Source organism: Acaromyces ingoldii (genome assembly GCF_003144295.1).
Source record: "Acaromyces ingoldii strain MCA 4198 unplaced genomic scaffold FA10scaffold_11, whole genome shotgun sequence".
Classification (NCBI taxonomy): Eukaryota; Fungi; Basidiomycota; class Exobasidiomycetes; order Exobasidiales; family Cryptobasidiaceae; genus Acaromyces; species Acaromyces ingoldii.
In genome coordinates, this window is record NW_020290257.1 from 1 (window position 1) to 18,976 (window position 18,976).

At 60.2% G+C, this 18,976-nt stretch overlaps 10 protein-coding genes across 10 annotated transcripts; 5 read left to right on the forward strand and 5 right to left on the reverse strand.

The window, feature by feature from the left end:
* Positions 1-153: 153 nt before the first annotated feature.
* On the forward strand, positions 154-1,197 carry FA10DRAFT_291811 (NAD(P)-binding protein; the record flags this gene model as incomplete). Its single annotated transcript, XM_025524372.1, has 1 exon — positions 154-1,197. A coding segment is annotated over one exon (1,044 nt), but the record flags the coding sequence as incomplete, so codon positions are not given.
* A 1,271-nt stretch (positions 1,198-2,468) lies between these two features.
* On the reverse strand, positions 2,469-3,567 carry FA10DRAFT_246167 (alpha/beta-hydrolase). The gene has a single exon (XM_025519397.1). The coding sequence runs from the start codon at positions 3,494-3,496 to the stop codon at positions 2,501-2,503; it is 996 nt and encodes a 331-aa protein (XP_025373702.1). The 5' UTR covers positions 3,497-3,567; the 3' UTR covers positions 2,469-2,500.
* A 641-nt stretch (positions 3,568-4,208) lies between these two features.
* On the forward strand, positions 4,209-6,498 carry FA10DRAFT_270072 (hypothetical protein). The gene has a single exon (XM_025522989.1). It carries the CDS (start codon positions 4,517-4,519, stop codon positions 6,158-6,160), a length of 1,644 nt encoding a protein of 547 aa, XP_025373703.1. The 5' UTR covers positions 4,209-4,516; the 3' UTR covers positions 6,161-6,498.
* FA10DRAFT_51835 (hypothetical protein) lies at positions 6,330-7,712 on the reverse strand. The gene is made up of 3 exons (XM_025525542.1): positions 7,547-7,712; positions 6,811-7,488; positions 6,330-6,746 (listed from the first exon to the last, which is right to left on the reverse strand). The coding sequence occupies exons 1-3, from the start codon at positions 7,593-7,595 to the stop codon at positions 6,499-6,501; spliced, it is 975 nt and encodes a 324-aa protein (XP_025373704.1). The 5' UTR covers positions 7,596-7,712; the 3' UTR covers positions 6,330-6,498.
* FA10DRAFT_52031 (hypothetical protein) lies at positions 7,712-10,398 on the forward strand. Its single transcript, XM_025525546.1, has one exon. The coding sequence runs from the start codon at positions 7,831-7,833 to the stop codon at positions 10,366-10,368; it is 2,538 nt and encodes an 845-aa protein (XP_025373705.1). The 5' UTR covers positions 7,712-7,830; the 3' UTR covers positions 10,369-10,398.
* FA10DRAFT_270073 (alpha/beta hydrolase fold protein) lies at positions 10,396-11,385 on the reverse strand. The gene has a single exon (XM_025522990.1). The coding sequence runs from the start codon at positions 11,330-11,332 to the stop codon at positions 10,430-10,432; it is 903 nt and encodes a 300-aa protein (XP_025373706.1). The 5' UTR covers positions 11,333-11,385; the 3' UTR covers positions 10,396-10,429.
* A 97-nt stretch (positions 11,386-11,482) lies between these two features.
* On the reverse strand, positions 11,483-12,619 carry FA10DRAFT_51832 (HAD-like protein). Its single transcript, XM_025525541.1, has one exon. The coding sequence runs from the start codon at positions 12,399-12,401 to the stop codon at positions 11,634-11,636; it is 768 nt and encodes a 255-aa protein (XP_025373707.1). The 5' UTR covers positions 12,402-12,619; the 3' UTR covers positions 11,483-11,633.
* Positions 12,620-12,727: 108 nt separating this feature from the next.
* Positions 12,728-14,584, reverse strand: FA10DRAFT_263233 (hypothetical protein; the record flags this gene model as incomplete). Its single annotated transcript, XM_025520191.1, has 5 exons — positions 12,728-12,769; positions 13,049-13,153; positions 13,317-13,401; positions 13,464-14,133; positions 14,194-14,584. 5 exons carry the CDS (start codon positions 14,582-14,584, stop codon positions 12,728-12,730), a joined length of 1,293 nt encoding a protein of 430 aa, XP_025373708.1.
* A 347-nt stretch (positions 14,585-14,931) lies between these two features.
* On the forward strand, positions 14,932-15,761 carry FA10DRAFT_263234 (hypothetical protein; the record flags this gene model as incomplete). The annotated part of the gene is made up of 3 exons (XM_025520192.1): positions 14,932-15,156; positions 15,233-15,424; positions 15,480-15,761. The coding sequence occupies 3 exons, from the start codon at positions 14,932-14,934 to the stop codon at positions 15,759-15,761; spliced, it is 699 nt and encodes a 232-aa protein (XP_025373709.1).
* A 136-nt stretch (positions 15,762-15,897) lies between these two features.
* On the forward strand, positions 15,898-18,975 carry FA10DRAFT_51960 (putative beta-glucosidase). The gene is made up of 4 exons (XM_025525543.1): positions 15,898-17,559; positions 17,626-17,754; positions 17,817-18,208; positions 18,264-18,975. Exons 1-4 carry the CDS (start codon positions 16,188-16,190, stop codon positions 18,882-18,884), a joined length of 2,514 nt encoding a protein of 837 aa, XP_025373710.1. The 5' UTR covers positions 15,898-16,187; the 3' UTR covers positions 18,885-18,975.
* Position 18,976: the final 1 nt, after the last annotated feature.

An 18,976-nucleotide genomic window follows, 5' to 3' on the forward strand; every position in this document is an offset into this window, starting at 1 on the left:
ACCCTAACCCTAACCCTAACCCTAACCCTAACCCTAACCCTAACCCTAACCCTAACCCTAACCCTAACCCTAACCCTAACCCTAACCCTAACCCTCACCCTAACCCTAACCCTAACCCTAACCCTAACCCTAACCCTAACCCTAACCCTAACCCTCACGCTTATCACCGGTGTCACCGGCTTCGTCGCTGCCCACGTGCTCGATGCGGTGCTGGCCTCGCCCCAGAAGTACCGGGTGCGCGGCACCATGCGCTCGATGGCCAAAAAAGACGAGATTCTGAACCGTCTGAAGCCCGAGGACCGGGAGCGGGTCGAGTTTGTCCATGTGGAAGACACGGCCTCGTCGGATCTGTCTGGCGCCCTCGACGGCGTCAAAATCGTCTTCCACGTCGCCTCTCCGTTCCAGATCCAGGTGGACGACGTCGCAAAGGATCTTCTGGACCCCGCATTGGATGGCACACTGAACGTGCTGCAGGCGGCCCAGAAGCAGGCCAGCGTGAAAAAGATTGTCATTACCTCGTCCTTTGCCGCCGTGACGGATCTCAACGCCGGGGACACTCAGCGACCGGGCTACGTCTACACGGAAAAGGACTGGAACCCGGCGACGTACAAGGAAGCTGCCGCCGCGACGGGGCCCATGGCCGGTGTCTTTGCCTACTACGCCTCCAAGAAGCTCGCCGAAAAGGCAGCGTACGACTTTGTCAAGGAGAACAAATCCACCTTTGAGATCGCCTCGATCAACCCCCCCGTGATCTACGGCCCGACGATCCAGCCCGGCGTAACCCAGAAGAACCTCAACCTCTCCAGCTCGGGCATCTACGCCATGATTTCCAGCCTCGACGAGATGCCCGGGGACCACCTGCCGCTGTATTGCGATGTCCGCGACGTCGCTCTGGCCCACGTCCTCGCCGTCGAAAAGGAGGGCGCCATGGGCAGCCGCTACCTGACGTCCGGTGGCCTCTTTACCTGGCCCCAGGCCGCTCACCTCTTGGCCGAGAAGCGCCCCGAGCTCAAGTCACGGCTGCCCAAGAACTGGGAACAGGTCCCCGTGGAGGATGTCTCGAGCAAATTTGCCAGTATCGACACCAGCCATGCGCAGAAGCAGCTGGGCCTCCAATTCAGGAGCTGGCAGTCGACCTTCCTCGACAGCGTCGACAGCCTGGTTGAGCTGGAGAAGTCGGCCCACTGGAGCAGATAAGCCAGGAGAATTGCCCGCAATGAAATTGAGTTCAATAGTAGCCTCAGAACGAAATCAATACTAGTAGAGGGTTATTTGGGCACTGTCTGCACCATCTGCGAAATTGAAACGGTGCTAAACGACCACTTTTGGGGGTCATCACAGTCGTTGCCGCTATACTAACCCATCTGACGAGAATATTTTCTTTGTCCTTATTCTCGGTGCGCTTGCTGCTGATGGCCCGCGTTGGTGCATCACCACCTGGGAGGACAGATTCCGACACTGATGGCTGTCGCTCGATATCGTGCGCGTCCAGGAACTTTTTTGTTTGCCCGTCCTTTTGCAATCGCCCCTGCGGCACAGCGTCCAACTTCTTTGCTAGCTCCTCCTTTTCGTATACTGCCGCACCACCGATCGACGTTCCGCTCAACGAAGACCCAGCGTACTTCTTTGGAAGGACAAAGTCGGTCCACTCCTCAGGAAAAGAAGAATCTTTCCTCTCAAAAGGAAGTGGACAAGCTGTCCAAATTGTGCCGTCTTGGCCAAGGAAGCCGTAATCTTGGTGCTCTGCTGTGGTCTTTGCGGTCAGAGGACGGGCGATTTAACGTCGTATCGGATGTGCTTTATTTCACCGCTCAAAGTGTATCGTCCGTGGCATCAAACGATGACTTTCCAGCCTCAGTAAAAATGCTTGGTCCTCGCAAGACCGTATCTCGACCCGCATGCAGAAATATTATATCTCAGATGGAGAACCTTTACGGGCGCAGCGCCTACTGACATGGGAGATTCGACCACCGTAGACTGCTACCTCGACTCAAAGTACGTGTTATAGGCGTTGGATCTGCAGGGTACCGCTGGCCTTGGCTCACGGGACGTATACAAAAACTTACGTATGATTCCCATTATCGGCAATAATTAGCGTGATGTCTGCTCTGTCGCGGATCAGTCTCACCGCCGCCTCCACGTGCTCCATACCTGCCTCCCGGAGCAGCCGGGGCAGCTTCTGGCAGCGAGGTGATCCGTTCTGACAGGTCATGGTGCGCTAGGTCCGGAGAATAAGCGATCGCGCTGCCATGGAATACGGCCCGGCTACGTGCCTCGCGAAAGACACGAGGAGTGTGTTTCTCGCTCGAGCGCACTGGTATGGGCTTCGTGCCGGGAGGGCACGGACCATATATGCCTCGCTGGTCATATGCTACTCCCCAGTCAGACCCAGGCCTCGCTTCTGTGGCCTTGCTATCTTGCAGTGACCACTCTGCAGCAGCACGCAGCATACTATCAAATAACTATTCATTGGCGACGAGCAGATCCACTTTTCCTGCAATTAACCCGACCGGGCCTTAGCAAACCACTGGGCAATTTCACCCACGTTTTGGTCGACAACGTCGGGCTGCTCGTAGTGCTGGAAGTGGTTGGTCTCCTTGTGCCAGATGAGCTTCTTATCCTTGGTGGGAATCGACTCGAAATGACGCTTGGCGGCCGCAGGGTTCATGCTGTTGTCGCCGTGAATGATCAGGGCGGGCTTGTTGAGCTTGGCCACCCCGGGTACCGTCGTGTACGCAAAGTGGTCCAGGTCGCTGTGCACCGCATAGCGGTTCTCAAAGTTTTTCAGCGTCCAGGGGCCGTAGAAGGCCCAGACCACCGGGCCGGGGAGGCCAGCGAGGGCGCCCGAGTCCGGGTCGGCCGCCTTGGGGTCCACCATCGGCTGGTACTGCACCTCGCCCGTCTTATCAAACACTTCCCTGGCCTTCTTTGCCCGCTCCAACCGCTCCTTGAGCAGCTTCTCACCCTGCTCCGGCGTGGGCATCTTCATTGCACCGATGTCCGCACCCGGCGTCCAATTCACACAACCGGCCGAGATCATGTAGATGTCCGTCTCGTGATCTCGAAAGTAGCCCGTCACTGCGGCCACCGCTTTAACTCGATCGTCTTTGGCGGCCATGTCCAGCGACTGCGGGCCGCCTTGGCAAATGCCGGCGAGGTACAGCTGGGACTTGTCGACGTCGCTGCGGCTCTCGAGGTAGTCGAGACCGGCAATCATGTCTTCGTTTTTCATCTGAGGGTTCTCCAGCCGCCGCGGCTCGCCGGTGCTCTCGCCCACCGTGCGCGGGTCAAAGATGAGGGCAGCGTAGCCCTCGTCGGCCAGGCGGGTGGCATATTGGAAGGGGGCCTGTTCCTTGCAGAACGAGTAGGGGCCGGTGACCACAACGCCGGGCGAATTCTTGACATTCTTGGGCTTGAAGAGCACACCGGCGATGGTTTCGCCGTGCGATGGGTAGGTGACCTTCTCGGTGGTGTAGTTGCCATGAGCGACGGTCATGATGAATGGGTAAGATTTGGAAAGAGGAGGGAGGAAGAGATAGAAAGCGGTGCTTGGTAGAGAGGCAAGTCAGTGCTTGGGGGAAGAAAAGAGGAGATTTTGGTTTCTGGTAGCCTATATATATCTTTGCTACACTGCTAACGCAAGCCTGATACAGTACAAGCTGGCAAGAGAAAGAGGAAGAGCAGCCACTGTTTCTCAACACCTGAAGGGTCGTTCTCTGCAGGCGAAGCGAGACGTGCAAGCCTGGACGCGTATTCATGCCGCTTTTTCGCATGCTAGCCTGGTCGGCAACAGCGAGCCGACCCGCTGTGTTTGCTCACACGCGCTTGTCCGAACGGCGAATCCTACTGACAAGGTGCTAGACTTGCTCGCAATGATTGAGATGCGCCGCGCTGGCCCGCACTGCCAAGCAGCAGCTGGGCACTGTGTCCTGCTGAACGGCTTCGAGCAAGGGCAAACTCTCTTTTCTCGGGCCCTTGATCCGCCAATCTCTCCTACGTCGGCGGACCCTGCTGATGCGGCCGTCTCATGCCCGCGAAATCGCGGACAAAATCCGCCCTCTCCTCCGCTCGTTTCCGCTAGCCCTAAATGAACCTTCGGTGCAGGAACGATCGGGCAAGAGTTTTTTACTCCACACGCACGTGGTGCATGGCTCTCAAGAGCTGGCTGCCTCGAGATCTACACGTTACAATTAACATCCACGGAGAAAGGCACTCATGAAAAGGAAGAAGACGCTGTCGTGCGCGACGTGCCGCGTCCTCAAGCGCAAGGTGCGTCGAGCGTGTCTTGTCCCGGAGACCAAGACTCACATCGATAGGTAACCAGTGCAGCCGCGATCAGCCTTGCTCACAGTGCGAGAGGACGAGACGCCCTTGCCAGTATGAGGAAGATGACGATGGTAGCGAGCGACAGCTGAGACGTACCGCATCACCCGATACCGAAGCCGTCGTCGAGCTGCTGAGCACCTGGCCTTTTGTCAATGCACTCCTCTCCGTGTGGTTTAGGGAGCTGGACTACATGTACGACTCGTTCAGAGCAACCGAGGTCGAGGTGCTCTGGCAAAAGCAAGAGTTGGATGGCAAGCGGCATCCAGAGTATATTCCACTTCTCGCCGCCGCGCTTGCGCTTGCGGCGCAGCTACACGGGGCCGACCTAGCTGCCAGTGTTGCTGCGCTGCATGGGCCTTGGCCGCTCAGCGGGACTGTTATCAGTGCTGCCTTGAGTCTGGCGGAAGATCGATTGGACACCGTCTTTGCAGAGCCAGATGAGCACCTGGACTGCATGCCTGAGAGCCTGCAGGCCTCGCTGCTTGTCTGCTCATTCTATAAAAACACCGGCCAGGCCAATCGCTACAGAGCCAAGCTCTATAGCTACATCTCGTCGCTCCTCAACCTCTCCTACCATCTGCTTGATTCCTACCCTTCCGACAAGGGAAAGGAGACGGAGGCGCCACCATCGCTTGCAAACTTGACCATCCAGCAGCGCAGCCTCGTCCGCCACCTTTTCTGGACCTTTTTTGCCTGCGATCGCCTCTACATCATGATGGGAGGACCGGCGTCGTCTTACTGCATCAATGCACGGCATTGCGATGTTTGGCTGCTTGCCGGTCCAAGAGCGAGGCACGTCCGCGACCTCTGTTGTCCCCGTCCATCGTCGCGGCACGAGGGACATCTACGGAGTGGGCCAAGTGTTGAGAAGGAAGCCGGCGCGTCGCATTTCATTTGGGCTATGACCGAAGTGGCAGCCGTAGCAGGTCATTGCACCGACAGCCTCAATCAGCTGCGCTCTTTGCAAGCCGAGGCTTCGATGGAAGAGTTCCGCGAGGCCTGCATACGGCAGGTGTGCGAGGTGGAGGCCGACGTCGACACACTGGACGTTGATGTTGCTGCGCAGGTACACGACGCCCGCCAGAGACACGTCTTGACCCTGACGATCTACAGGCTCCGAAGGGACATAGCTTTGGCGCTGGCCTCGCTTCTTCCTCTACCTCTCGCCGGCCCTTACCAGTCATGGCTTCTGCACAAAGAGGTGGAATCCGCAAAAGCACTGCTGCTTCGCGGCCTCGAGGTACCCATAGACGTGGCCCCTCGTGCGATGGGGTGGATCTTTTACCTGCACTATCTCGCCGAGCCAACTTTTGGCCTTTTAAAAGCTATCATGTCTGCTCGCTCGACTCGCAGCGACTACGACGACAACGGTAGCGGCGGCGACGGTGGCGCCCATCTAGATGTGGAATCCATCTTCGAGGCTGTGCTGAAGGGCAGAAACCTCATCTGTCTCGTGGCCCGAGAGAGCGGGGTCCCCTTGGCCCTGGACCTCGCTCGTAAAGTGTGCCGCATGCTCCAGGAGAAAACTGCGTCTCTCGAAAACTTTTCGAAAGAGTGCGAAGCCGTGGGCGATGCAGACGTCCAGGTCGATGCGGTCCAGGTGTGCCAGACCTACCTGCAATCTAGGTTGGCCCGCGAGCCCGCCAGCTCGCTGCACAGTCACGAGATGACAGCGAGAAGCAGCAGTCCTGCTCTGAGCGAGCGTCTTCGTGATGCTGGCCTCGACCTGTCGCCCTATGCTTGGTCGTGGAGCTCGGAGCTAGAAACGGATCCCTTGTTTTCTGCGCTCGGCTCGCTCTTCATGCTTCCGACCACGTCGGCTCCTGCCCGCTGATGGGGATCCGACGACTGCACCGCAGAACGTGACGGAATTTCGCGTTGTCAAGAGTAGTGACATCGATCACATCTGCAATGTCGTTGTACGTCCGATCATTGAGGGTCTCTTTTTCGAACGTCTGGCGCCTTTGCGGTGTACGTCGCTTCTTTTCATCAACATCAAGATTGTTCGGAAGGGAAGCATTGGAGCATGTTTACTTTGCACGTGGCTGCGTGGCATTTCAATCGAAGCGCCGCTGATGCCATTTGTATCGATAGTATGGCGTTGGCTATCATTCCAGCAATAAAGCATGTAGATTTAGGTGCCGATCAATACTAAAGGCATAAGTAGAAAGATCACGCGCGCTGCGTGAATGCGGTGCGCAGCTCATCCGGAGACGGGTCGTTTGTCAGGGGGAGCTCGCACTTCTCGGCCATCCAGGCATAGCGCTGACCGTGGCTCATGTCCCACGGCACGGTGCGCATTGGCGGGCGGACGCGCTTCTGCATGGCGTCCTGCAGCTCGACTAGCGACGACGGCCAGTAGAAGATGTACACGCCAATGGCGAGCAGCAGCGGCGCAGAGTCGAGGCCAAAGAACCAGGCTGTGGAGGAGTCAGTACAGTGGTGCAGCACGGCAGCACGGCAGCACGGCAGCGCGCCACTCACACTCCTTTGTGGAAATGGACCCGTTGTAGCCCTGCGCGAGCTCGATGGTGCGGTACACGGACCGAACAATGATCCAGACGGAGGAAAAAGCCAGAACGAGCAGCAGCGCACGCAGTTTCACGCGCTGCGTGCCATCGACGCTGTCGTTTCGTCGCGCAAACTGGACGACGGGCACCGCGAGCGCAAGGAAAAAGACATAGGAAGCAAATTGCGCAATGATACCAATCAGAAACACCGTCGAGCCAGCCGACTGCAGATTGATCTTGACTTGCATCCCGCCGCCAGCAGCCTGCACCAAAAAGGTGGTGACGTCGGAGATAATAAAGATCAGGCCGAACTTCTGCGGCGGGAGAAAGGTGAGATGGGCGCGCTTTCTCGGCAGGCGGACGTGCTGCTCCAAGCGCTGCACCAGACGGCCGAACCAGATGTAGTTGAAGGCAAAGTAGCAGGCGGGCGCGAGGACGATAAAGATATCCATTGGCAGATAGAGCGGGAGGCTCTGCGGCTCGTTGGCGAGCGGCAGCCGGAGGAAGAAGCCTGCGCCTTGGAGCGCGGCGCCGATCGGCAGGCAGAGCGCCCACCAGTCGCGGTGGTTGACGAGATTGGCAAAAAGGAGCAGTGCGACGGCCTCATAAAGCAAGCCAAAGACGACGTTGCCGCCCGCATCGGGCTTGTAGTCTGTGGGGGAATGGGAGTGAGAGGGGTTACAAGGGGCGCGCAGGGGACAGATGCATACAGAGAATGCTGTCCGAGGGGACGCCGGGTGCCTTCATTCGGTAGGCCATGTTGATTGCTGGGTGATGGGTGCTAGAAATGAGTCCGACATCGCAGTGCTGGGGGCTGTATAAATACCTTGTCGTCGTCCCGTCTGGGCGTCGCGAGTGCCTGCGAGTGTCCGCGACTGCTTGCGAGTGCCTGCAGTGCCGACGGAGCTAGGCGGGAACCAGTTCCGCGCTGGGCACGATCGCAGAGGATTAGATCCGCGTGGGCCCAAGCGCAGAGGAATAGATCCGCGCTTGCATGAATAAATTCGCGACAGCTCCGCGTCCCTGCTTCCGACTACCTGGCTCCGGCAGCCCCGACGACCACCTGGCTCCGGCGACCGAGGCGATCTCCACCAGCTCCGGCAAGCAATGCTGGCTCCAGCGACCTGCCACCATCATGAGCGCGCAGGACGAAGCGGCCTCAGCTAAATACGACGCCAGCATGGCTGCATCCCCGGCACAGCCAGCCAAGCGACACCGGACACATGCGAGCCGATCGTGCCTGGCCTGTCGCAAGCGCAAGACGCGGTGCTTGCTAGCCAACACCGCAGTGCCGTCGAGCCTGGCGCCGCTGGCGAGCGAGGACGCATGCGCGCGGTGCGTCTCGTTGGGCTTGGAGTGCGTCGTCTGGGATGGCGACCGCAAAGGCACGCGCTACGCGTACAGGGACAAGGACTCGCAACAGCGGCAGGCGAGACCGAAGCAGCACTCGGGGCCACAGCGGCAGTCGGGACAGCAGCACGGTCAGAACAGACAAACATCGCCTCCTCGCAGCGATGGGCACCCCAACAACGAGGCTCTTCTAACCCCCTTCTACCCACTTGATCCTGTTTTTGAGCCGCACAGCGACACGCCATTGCAAGCAGGGAACGAAGATGCAGGCACGCCTTCGGTCGCACGGGCCTCGCTGGAAAAGATGGTGCTGCGGACCAGCGACTCGCGACTGTTCCGTATCCTGCGCCGGCCCATGCTCATGCTGCACGTCCTGCTGGCGCGGCAGAATGTCTTTCGTGTCGGCGTGCCTGGCGGGCAGGACGACGAGCGCCAGGCAGCGCACTGGCTCGCGTCCGTCGTCCAGCGTCTCTGCGCTTCGTCGCAGACGCGCCAGCGGCTTCAGACATGCGACTGGGGCCTGCTCATGCAACATGTCCACCTCCCCCGGCTGCTCGAGTGCATCGAGCTGTACGGCAGGCACGGCCAGCGCTCGGCGGCCACGTCGCTCCTGCTCTGCATGATGCTGTACCTCTGTCGCGCGTGGCAGGCCCTGGGCGAGGACACAAACACAAACGAGGACAGCATGCCGCGTCGACTGCCGCAGCTGATTCGCATGTACGCGCGTCAGGTCATGGTGCGTGCCCCGCGCAGGGTCGAGACGGCGCAGGCGCTGGAGCTGCTGGCCGTCTACATGCCCCACATACTCGATGGCAGCGAAGAGGAGCGCCGTCTGGCCGACGACGACGACGACTCGACTGCGGGCACGTCGATCATGGCCATCGCCATCGACATCGGCGGCGCGCTGGCCAGCGCGGCGACCAGCGACGTCACGCACGACGGAGCAGACGTCCGGCACGTGCGCGCACTGTGGGCCAGCCTGGCATGCTGGCAGACGGCTTTGAGTCTCCACGAGCAGTCGCCAAGTCCGCCCAATCGGGCAGCACTGGCGCAGCCGCTTGCGTCGTGGTGGGCGGACAACGACGACGATGATTATTCTTCTGCTGCTGCACGAGCGGCCGGGCTGACGGCTCTCCAGGTGCGCTGCGAGACAGTCCTGCTGACAGCAGAATACGAGATGGAGAACGAGTCGCTGACGAGGATGGTGCTGTCGGACGAGGCATTTCGCACGCGGCAGGCGGCCACGGTAGGGGCCTACCTCGAGGCGCTGCGCGACGTCGCAGCCGTTCGTCGCACGAAGCTGGACGGCGCACTGGGCGCGGTGGTCCACAAGGCAGCGATGCTTGCCCCGCTCGTGCGGTCGCTGTGGCTCTGGCTCGAAATGGAGTCAAAGGGGATGTTTGAATCGCTGCTGTCCAAGGGGCTGGGCAATCTCCACGATCGGCGTCTGCGCTCGCCACATCTGAAGCGGCAGAACGGCCTGCCGGTGCACCTGATCTGGCAGGACCCCGACTGGGGCCAGTCTGTGCGCGAGCTGGGCTCGCAGAGAAACGGAGACATGGTGGAGATGCTGGCGCGCTTCTGCCAGTTTGGCTGCCTGCTGGACGAGCACAGGCGAGCCGTGTCGGCAAGCGGGGCGGTACATCCTTCGATGCTGTTGCTGCCGATGCACTATCTCTGCGCGTTCGTCCTCAGCGCAGCCAAGGCGCTGCTCGACACGCAGACGGTGCTGCTGTGGGGCCGCAAGCATGTCCACCCCGACACCGACGCACACGTCGCGCTGATGCATCGGCTCGCCGACGTCATGGCGGCACTGGACATCGTCGGCTTCACCACGTATTCTGGCACGCGCGAACAGGGCGTCAGCCAGTGCTCGTCGGCCATTGTGCGTGTCGTGGCCGACACGATGCTGGCGTGGCAGGAGCGCCGGAGCCTCGTCCTGGCGCGTCACCGGCTGGAGGAGAAGGCGAGACGAGAGAGCATCGCGGTCTCCCATTCGTCTGCGCTGTCTGATCCCGCAGCGACGAAGCCCTTCAGCAGCGGCCACGAAGCGCCCTTTGATATCAGCCTACCGCCTGTGGCGAGACTGGACGACGTGCCGCTCTTCGACTCGCTCTTTGGCGGCCTCATGGAGATACCCGAGTGGAGCGCAATGATGGAGTCACAGCTCTCATTCGCCTGACAGTTCCGGCTGATCAAACAAACCAAGCGAGATCTCATTGAATGCCGTCTATGTAACTAGATTACAAGCGCTCAGGTCCGTCGGCCTTCGCGATAGGCTCGGAAAGCCAACTCCGAGCCGACGCTTGTACCTTCGTCGCCTCGGGGTGAGCATAAAAGGCAAGGTGTGTGCCGCGGTCCATGACAACAAGGCTGCTGTGCGGCAGCCGGGCATGCGCCGCGCGGCTGTGCTCAATGGTCGCATCGGTGTCTGCATCGCCGTGGATCAAGAGCACCGGGCACTGGACGCGCTCGAGCTCCAGGGACGTGATGCGGGCAAAGTTCCTGACGTCGTTCTGCCACCCTGCCTGGCGCTTGCCTCCAGTATTCACCGTCAGCACGATATCGAGTACGAGTTGACGCTGCTTAGCGTCGGCCATCACTTGCTGGGTGAGACTACCAACTTCGTCTCGACGAAGCGATCCCTCATTTTCGAGTGCCCCTTCCACAACGTGCTCGGGCGCAGCTCGCGTCAGGTGAGCAACGATGCGTTCACCAATCGATGTTCCAAACATGAAACGCTCGAGCATCGTCGGCCTGCGCGTAGTCCAGCAGGAGCTCACTGCAGCGATGGCGACAAGGGCGCTAACACGACTGGGATGTCGGACTGCAAAGCGGTACGCGGCTGGGCCCCCTCCTGACCATGCCAGCACGCCGGCGCGGCTGATCTCAAGGGTGTCGAGGACCGCGGCGAGCAGGTCTGCCTCGCGGTCGATGGACGCATCCTTTGCATCCAGCGGCGTCCCCAGGTATCCGGGACGCGAAAGGCAGATGACTTGGAAGCTGTCATGCAAGAGGAACTGGCTCATCGCCCGAGCGCCATCGATGCCGCCCGGGCTGCCATGCAACACCACGACAGGCAAGCCGGAGCCTTGCGTTTCGATCTCGACAACCCCGGCTGCCGTCTCGATGCTCTTTGCAGTCATGAATGTGAAGCAGCAACGCCGGAGCGACGCTCTTCCCTCTCGAGGAGTCTGCTCTCATGCATTCGAACCATGCCGAGCACCCGGCAGCAATTAAGCTTTGAAACACCCATCATATTAGCTTATGTAATCTGACCCGCGTGGTTGTTTGCGGCTTAGTAATAAAGGCCTTCTCTCTTCCATCGCTTGTATTTACTTGGCACGCCATTGAATGAGATTAAGTTCTTGAAGTCTATATGAGGCAGTCTAATCTTACGTAGTCTATGAGAGAATGTGGTGAGAGACACTAGAATACAGTACCAACTCAGAGGCTGGCGTGGACGGCGGACGGCGGCTTGGCCTCGGTGTCAATGTCAAGCATGAGTTGCTCGCCCTGCCAGCGGGCATGCACGTGCGACAGGTCCTTGACGACGTAGTCGGCGCCCACGTCCCACAGTCGCTCGGGCTCGTCGTGCGTCGTGCGCAGGCCGATGACTTTGGCGCCAGCTCGCTTGCCAGCCACGGCACCGGCGGGAGCGTCCTCGACAACGACGCAGCGGCTCGCATCGGCGCCCACGAGGTCGGCGCCCATCAGGTATGGCTGAGGATCCGGCTTGCCCTTGGTCACATGGTCCGCCGTGACAAACGTCTTGGGCGGCGAGGAAACCTCGGCGGCACCGTAGACGCGCTCGGCGTAGTCTTGTCCAGCGCTCGTGACAATGGCCCAACCAGGGTTCTGAGCAGACGCCGGCCTGTCCTTGGCGATCTCCTCGATCAGCTGTTGGGCACCGGGAATCGGTGTGATCTGGCCCTCGACGTTGCGTTGGCGCTTGGCAGCAGCGGCGATCTCGATGATGCGGTTCTCGAATCGCGCCGCTTCCGCTTCGGCCTCCTCCTGGCTCAGGTGCGGGATGAAACGCTTCATGTTCTCGACTGCACGGTGCCCGTGGCAGGTGTTGACGACGTGGTTGTAGTCCAGGTTGTACTTTTCCGAAAACTCGGCCCAGGCGGCCGTCAAGGCGGGCGTGGTGTCGACGAGGGTGCCGTCCATGTCAAACAGGACGGCGTCGATGGGGATGGTTTGGACTGTCATGATGGGTTGTACGTGTGTTGAAGGAGGAGGAAGACGAGCGCTGTGCTTGCTTTATATACCTCTTCCTCGCCCTCTTTCCATCCGTTTCTGCGCGCATATCTTCGTCGACAGCAGCGAGACCTTTGCGAGGAGTGAGTTTTTGGAAATTTTGTCTTGCATATGTTGCAGCACGAGCCTGTTGCTTTGCGCGTGTCCCCCTGTCGCAGACACGACGTCGAACCGTGGCCTGCTCGGTGATGACACGACACATAGGCGAGATGGACCGACGGGAAAATTAAGCGCCTTATGCCGGCGAATTGTAGTGAAAAACTTTTTTCTACGCTGCTCTAGCGCCTCGCGTCGCGCGCCTCGACCGAAGCCGAGCTGACCTGGCCAAGAAGGCTCCCGCCGACTTTCACCGAGCCATCCGCGTGAGAGGGCGAAACAAACAAATTTTTTCACAGAATGCTTGCATGACACGTGCGGCCCGCTTCTTCCGTTGCTGGATGCCTGACCAGCAACACAACGGCAAACGAGACGGGTATGAAGGCGTGCCGAACGGGGACAAGAGGCCAAGCGAGGACGAGAGGACAGGAGGCCAAGCGAATGCCGCTGAAAACCCAGAAGAGAGGGCAGATTGGACTGGCCCCATTGCCTGCCCGACGTACTGTTATCAGGTCGGCGCGGCCATATGGCAAGGCGTGAGAATGATTATATTGCTCTTCTAGCGTCCCGCGTGAGATAGGCCCGCTCGTCGTCATCTGCTTCTTTGCCTGTTCCCGGATCATAACAGTGGCATTTCCGAAGCATGTAGGCAGCACGACATTTGATGCGTTTTGGCCTGCGCATACTGGCACTGACCCCTGCACCAGGACGACTCGACCGAGGTTCAGAGATTGGAAAGCATCGTCATCGCGCGCTCACCACGTGGCTTACCCACGTGCGCAACGTCCCGCGCGCAGAGTATCCAGCTCCCAGTTCAACGGGCCCTCCGGCTTGGATCAAGATATCCATTGGCACTCTGTACGAAACATAGCACCGGAGCTTTCCCTCGCTCGACTCTAATTACATGACATTAACTACCTCGGAGCCCCCGTGTCGCGCCCGGCCACCACACGATCGATCACCTCCATCGTGTGGTCCCAGACCTTCTTTGCTGTGTCCGGCTGGCGATGCTTTTCAAAGCTCGTCCCCTTCTCCTTCCACTCCGCTCGATGGCCGGTCGCGTAGGAGCCGCCACCCACCTCTCCCTTGGTGCTCCGGGCCACCTGTTGGTTCCCGGACTCGCTGGCTGTGCCCTGTGCCGGGAACGTGGGCGTAGCGAGGAAGAGCATAACCTGGCCGCAGTCCTCTGCAGAGGTCATGTACCACCCGAGAACCACCTTGATCACTGGCCACAGCCAGCGGAACCAGAGAGGGGTGTTGCTTTCGACGTAGAATGCAGGTCCATCGACCAGCCCTGGATAGACGTAGGTAAAGCTGATGTGACCTGCATGCTTTTCGGCCAGCGTCTCGAACATAAAGACCTTCATGAAGCTGGTGTACTTGCGCACGCCCCCAACGCCGTACTCCTCGGGCGGAGGCAGACCGATCGGTTGCTGGCCCGGCTTGATAGGGTCCTCGAAGTTACCCGCGTAGATGGAGATGACGTGGGCAGAGGGAGATGCGGTAAGCAGCGGCTCGAGCTGCATGATGAAGCGGATGCGAGAGTAGTACGTCGTTGAAAGAAACGTGTCGAGGCCCTCGGACGTGTCTGCCAGCTGTCTCAGCGCACGCATCACAGACCACCAGAATACAACTGCGGCACACCCACCTTCGCGCTTCTTGAGTACTGGCCAGCAGTGGCTCATGTACAGCAGGTCCACCCGCGCAGGTCCACCCTGGAACGGCGCTCTTTCTTCGCGCCGGCGAATCTCGGCGCAAATGTCATCGACCTCATTGATCAGTGCCAGGTTCTTCGCAGGCACGTACTGCCAGTCGGAGCCGGGGCTCAGCTGCCTGCCGTCCTTACACAGAGCCTCGGCTCGCTCAGCATTGCGTCCGACTATGTAGACGCGCAGCTTGGAGCCCGAGGACGCGAACGCCTTGGCCAGCTCCTTGGCCGTATACGGTCCGATGCCTGTAGTCGCCGTGAACACAGCAACTAGGGGAGGGCCATCGTGCAGTTTCGCTGTGGCAGCGCGGATCACGTCGAGGGAAGGCATGGTCGAGCTTGCTGGGTCACAGCTACCGGCGGCCCAACGCTTTTGAGAAGCCTGAGTTGCGCTAAGCTTGTTTTCATGCGCGCGGCAGGCCATCGGCACTGAACCGATAGTAAGGGCGTGCTGCTTTCAAGAGACTTTTGACAAGGCATGTATCTGCTGCACACAAAGAAAAAAAGGGCTGCTTGCAGCTGCGCCTTGATCACTCGATCGACAGGGCGGGCAAGAGCAGAGATGAGCACGACTACAGAGCGACTGATGAGCGCTCACCCACATCTCGGCCGAAGTGGAGGTTCACGGTGCAGTTCTGTCATGCGCCGGCACATCGAGCCGTGGTCACCACCACCACCATGAAGGCCATAGTCGCTGGCGCTACAGGGACGCTTGGTCTGCGGATCCTCAAGCGGCTGGTGCAGGATGCGGATGTGACCTCGATTGTGACGCTGACGCGCCGCCGTCTGGAGCCTGGCGGTGAGTCGGCCAAGGTGACGCAGGTGGATATCGAAGACTTTCTCCAGGCAAATGACGCGACCGACCGCCTCATCGGTGATGCTGACGTGTGCTACTGGTGCGTTGTCCGTCTCCTCACCGTCTTTTGCACCTAACTCAGAGGCAAAGAGGAGCAGGTCGATTGGAACAACATTTACGCAGTCCCTGACAATGGATCCGAGCGAAATGAAGCGCGTCGTCGACGTAGTGACCATCGGAGGCATCAGACGTTTGCTGGATGCACGCACTGTAGGCCGGCCCTTGCGGCTCGTCATGCTTTCGGGCCACCACGTCATCCACGCCCAAGACACGGCGCCCAAAGACGTTCCCAACAGGGACTTTCTCATTTTGCGAGTGCGTGTCTTGTCGCTCCCTTGGCTGGATACCTTGCTGACCGAAACGATCTCAGGGACAGGCCGACGTGTTTGCGCTCGAAACAGCGCAGAAGCAGCCAGCGCTGCTCGAGACGTATGTGGCCAAGATCGGAGGCGTCGAGCGGCCCGAGCGGCCCCTTAGCGACGAGGCCAGACAGCGCATGGCGCAGTTCAAGGTGCCCCTGATTCATGTCGATGACCTGACCAGTGCTCTCGTCTTTGTGGGCAACGGAGGAAGGCATATCGCCGGGCAGCCCGCTACGGTGCTGTCCAACGACGACCTTCTTGCCTGTGGTAGACAGGCATCGTCGGTCTAGACGCACATCCGCAGCGAAGACTGTCTTTGCAAGCAGGACAGTTGGATAGAGTGATGCGCGGTTCTTCACGTGGAGAAGGCAGACTCTCACGCAGACTAGGGCGCCAGCGCGCTACAGTGCTGTGTCAAGGCCGTGAACATGGGCAGACCCAGGAAAGGGACACTGGCGGTGTCGTTCTAAATAAAGGCACGGTTCCCCACGCGCCAATATATTAGAATGTTCCGCGGAGAAGGGGCTCAAAGTTCTGCCTGAGACACCGCAAGCTGTCAGCGCACTGTATCATTATTATGGACCCGATTAGAATGCTTGGCTCGGAAAAATAGTGGGTGCCTAGTGCAGTGGGGAAGCCGAGGAGGATCCCAGGTGCCTCTATATATAGTCTCGCCCGCTCCTATCTTCCTCGATCTCTCGCTCTCTGCGACAACCATGAAGGCTCTGCTCCTGCTGCTCTTGCTCCTATGGCAAGCGGCGGCTTCGTCTGACCTCGCTGAAGCCTTTCGCAAAGCCGGGCACAGCCTGGCTACGCTCGGCGACGCACACAGGATACCCTCGGGCGGCTCGAGAGATACATTGGGCTATGAGACGCGCGACGCCCGGCCGTCGCGAAGGAGACACTTCAACTCGCGGCACAGACTCCACAATCGACAGACGAATGCGACAGCCACCAGCGCGACGCTGGCGAATGGATCGGGCAGCTGGCACGCCGCCTTTGTGCGTGCCAAGTCGCTCGTGGGCCAAATGACGCTGGACGAAAAGGCAAACATCACCACGGGCACAGGCGACACTGTGTGTGTGGGCGGCACGGGTGCAGTGCCGCGTCTCGGCCTGCCGGCGCTGTGTCTGCAGGACGGCCCCACGGGTGTCCGGTCCTCGCTCAACGTGTCCCAGTTCCCCGCCGAGGTCAGCGCGGCGGCCACGTGGGACGTCGAGCTGATCGCTGAGCGAGGCCGTGCGATCGGACAGGAGTTCCTCGACCGCGGTGCTGCATTCATGTTTGGGCCCGTCACGGGCGGTCCGCTGGGACGCTCGCCGCTCGGCGGTCGCAACTGGGAGGGATTCGGGTCGGACGAGTACCTTTCGGGCCAGGCGAGCTATGCCTCGGTTCGTGCCAGCCAGGAGACGGGCATCGTCGCCTGCTCAAAGCACTGGCTGGCCTACGAGCAGGAGACCTCTCGCAACATCCATCTCATCTTTGGCAATCTCCAGCAGCCCATCTCGTCGGACGTGGACGATCTGGCCACGCACCAGCTCTATGCCTGGTCGTTTGCCGAGGCAGTGCGCGCGGGGACCGGCATGGTCATGTGCTCGTACAACCGTGTCAACGGCAGCCATGCCTGCGAGTCCGACCGCCTGCTCAATGGCCTGCTCAAGCACGAGCTCAACTTCCAGGGGAGCGTCGTGAGCGACTATGGGGCCGCCTACTCGGGCGTGGACAGCGTCAACGGCGGCCTCGATCTGCTCATGCCGGGAGCAGGCCTGTTCGGCGTCTTTCCCAATTACTTTGGCTCGCACGGCAGCAAGCTGGCCGACGCAGTGCGCGACGGCAAGGTCGCCGAGGCGCGGCTGGACGACATGGTCATCCGCATCCTGACGCCAGTCCTGCACTACCAGCTGCACGATACTGGCAACGTAGACGAGATCAAGCAGCCCAACTTCGACGCCAACACTTTTCCCTCGGACGCGCCCGATGTGCAGCGCGACCACTACAAGGTCATCCGGAGGCTGGGAACAGAGAGCGTGACGCTGCTCAAGAATTCAAACAACACCCTGCCTCTGCAGGTCAATCGCATCAGCAAGCGTGAGTCTTGCCCGGAGACTGCGGTGCTCTCTGTTTGCTGACTGACAGTGCGTTCTCTTGGCAAAGTCGCCGTGATCGGACAGGACGCCGTTGCGTCGTCGGATGACCAGGCCTCGTGCAACGCCCTTGGATCCTGCCTGGTGTCCGATCAGGGCACGCGGACCAACGGAGAAGGCTCGGGCTTCACGACGCCACGTGAGTGCACGGCTGCCGGTCCTGACGCGGCTCACTGCTCATCTTCATGCTGTCCCACGCAGCCTACGTCATCGACCCGCTGTCGGCTATCCGTGCCTACACGCTCGAGCACAACCCGCGCATCAAGATCACGAGCAGCCCGCAGACGCTGTTCTCGACCGACCCCGCCAAGGCAGCCGAGGACGCCGACGTGGCGCTCGTCTTTGTGTCGGCGCTGGGCCAGGAGGGGCAAGACCGCAGCGACCTCAAGCTGGACCGCAACGGCGACGAGCTCATCAAGAGGGTCGCCAAGGTCAACAACAACACCGTCGTCGTGGTGCATGCCCCCGGGCCTGTGCTGATGGAAGAGTGGATCGACAGCGTCGCAGCAGTGCTGTTCGCCTACTACCCGGGCCAGGAGAGCGGCGCAAGCCTGACGCCTGTGCTCTTTGGAGACGAGTCGCCGTCGGGAAAGGTGCGTGCATGCTTCTGCCCCGTGGATGTAAGCTGCTCACCATAGCCTCTTGCAGCTCCCATTTGTGATTGGCAAGTCGCTAGATGACTGGCCACCAAATACAATCGTCAACCGGCCGTTCGACTACACCCCCTCGGCCAACTTCTCTGAAGGGCTGCTGACCGACTGGAAGTGGTTTGATGCGCACGGCATCGAGCCCCGCTTCGCGTTTGGGCACGGCTTGTCGTACAGCGCCTTCCACTACAGCCCCGTTGCGCAGGCTGCGCGCGTATTTGAGGCCGATGACGGCTCGCTCCAGCCCACAAAGGAGACATTCGCAAAGTCGGGCCCCTTCACCGAGGGCAGCTCGCTCTACGATGTCGTGCTGCACGTATCGGCTCGCCTGACCAACACCGGCGGACGAACGGCAAAGGAAGTCGCGCAGCTCTACGTTGCGCTGCCCGACAGTGCCGGCGCCGAGCAGCCACGCCACCTCCTGCGTGGGTTCCGCAAGGTGCAGCTCGATGCCGGGCAGACAAAGACAGTCACCTTCAAGCTGCGTCGAAAGGACATAAGCGTATGGAACGTCGTGCAGCAGCAGTGGGCAGTGCCGACAGGACGCTTTCGCTTCTTTGTCCAGGGCTCAAGCGGACAGTGGGACGCGGGCCAAGGAGCAAAGGGCTCCTTCACGGTCTGATCTGCCTCGGGCATCGTCTCTGGCGGTCTGGAACCTGCTCCTGACCGGCTTCTGGCTATCGCGCACCTCGAGTTCATGACACTGTACTGTGA